At 70.5% G+C, this 702-nt stretch overlaps 1 protein-coding gene across 1 annotated transcript; it reads left to right on the top strand.

Annotated features, from left to right (window-relative positions):
- Positions 1 to 6: 6 nt before the first annotated feature.
- LOC115285049 (histamine H3 receptor) lies at positions 7 to 696 on the top strand (the record flags this gene model as incomplete). Its single annotated transcript, XM_029931457.1, has 1 exon — positions 7 to 696. A coding segment is annotated over one exon (447 nt), but the record flags the coding sequence as incomplete, so codon positions are not given.
- Between the last annotated feature and the right edge of the window lie 6 nt (positions 697 to 702).

Here is a 702-nt window from a genome sequence, read left to right as displayed (position 1 = left end):
GGCGGGGTTGCCGCGGCCTCGCCCACCTCCAGCTCGGGCAGCTCCTCGCGGGGCACGGAGCGGCCTCGCTCGCTCAAGCGGGGCTCCAAGCCCTCGGCGTCCTCCGCGTCGCTGGAGAAGCGCATGAAGATGGTGTCCCAGGGCATCACCCAGCGCTTCCGGCTGTCTCGGGACAAGAAGGTGGCCAAGTCGCTGGCCGTCATCGTGAGCATCTTCGGGCTCTGCTGGGCCCCGTACACGCTCCTGATGATCATCCGGGCCGCCTGCCACGGCCGCTGCGTCCCTGACTACTGGTACGAGACGTCCTTCTGGCTGCTGTGGGCCAACTCGGCCGTCAACCCCGTCCTGTACCCGCTGTGCCACTACAGCTTTCGCCGCGCCTTCACCAAGCTGCTCTGCCCCCAGAAGCTCAAGATCCAGCCGCACAGCTCACTGGAGCGCTGCTGGAAGTGAGCCAGCCCCCCGTGGGCCCCGGGATGCCGGGCAGGGGGCCCTCCCGCCGCCCCCCCCCCAGGCTCTGGCCACGCCGGCGCCCAGCGAGCCACCCCCAGGTGTGAGCCACGCCTTGTCTCTAGCCCGCCCTAAATGCCTCGGCAGAATCTCTCAGACCCTCTGCCTGCGGTGGAGGCAGCTTGGCGGGCCGGCCAGAGGGGCCCTTGCTGCCCGACCCGGAACTTGGCGGCCCGCCCCACCTCGCTCCAC

This window comes from Suricata suricatta, unplaced genomic scaffold, assembly GCF_006229205.1.
Source record: "Suricata suricatta isolate VVHF042 unplaced genomic scaffold, meerkat_22Aug2017_6uvM2_HiC HiC_scaffold_35634, whole genome shotgun sequence".
Classification (NCBI taxonomy): Eukaryota; Metazoa; Chordata; class Mammalia; order Carnivora; family Herpestidae; genus Suricata; species Suricata suricatta.
Note: the sequence above shows the minus strand (reverse complement) of the source record. Positions and strands in the feature narration are given on the sequence as shown.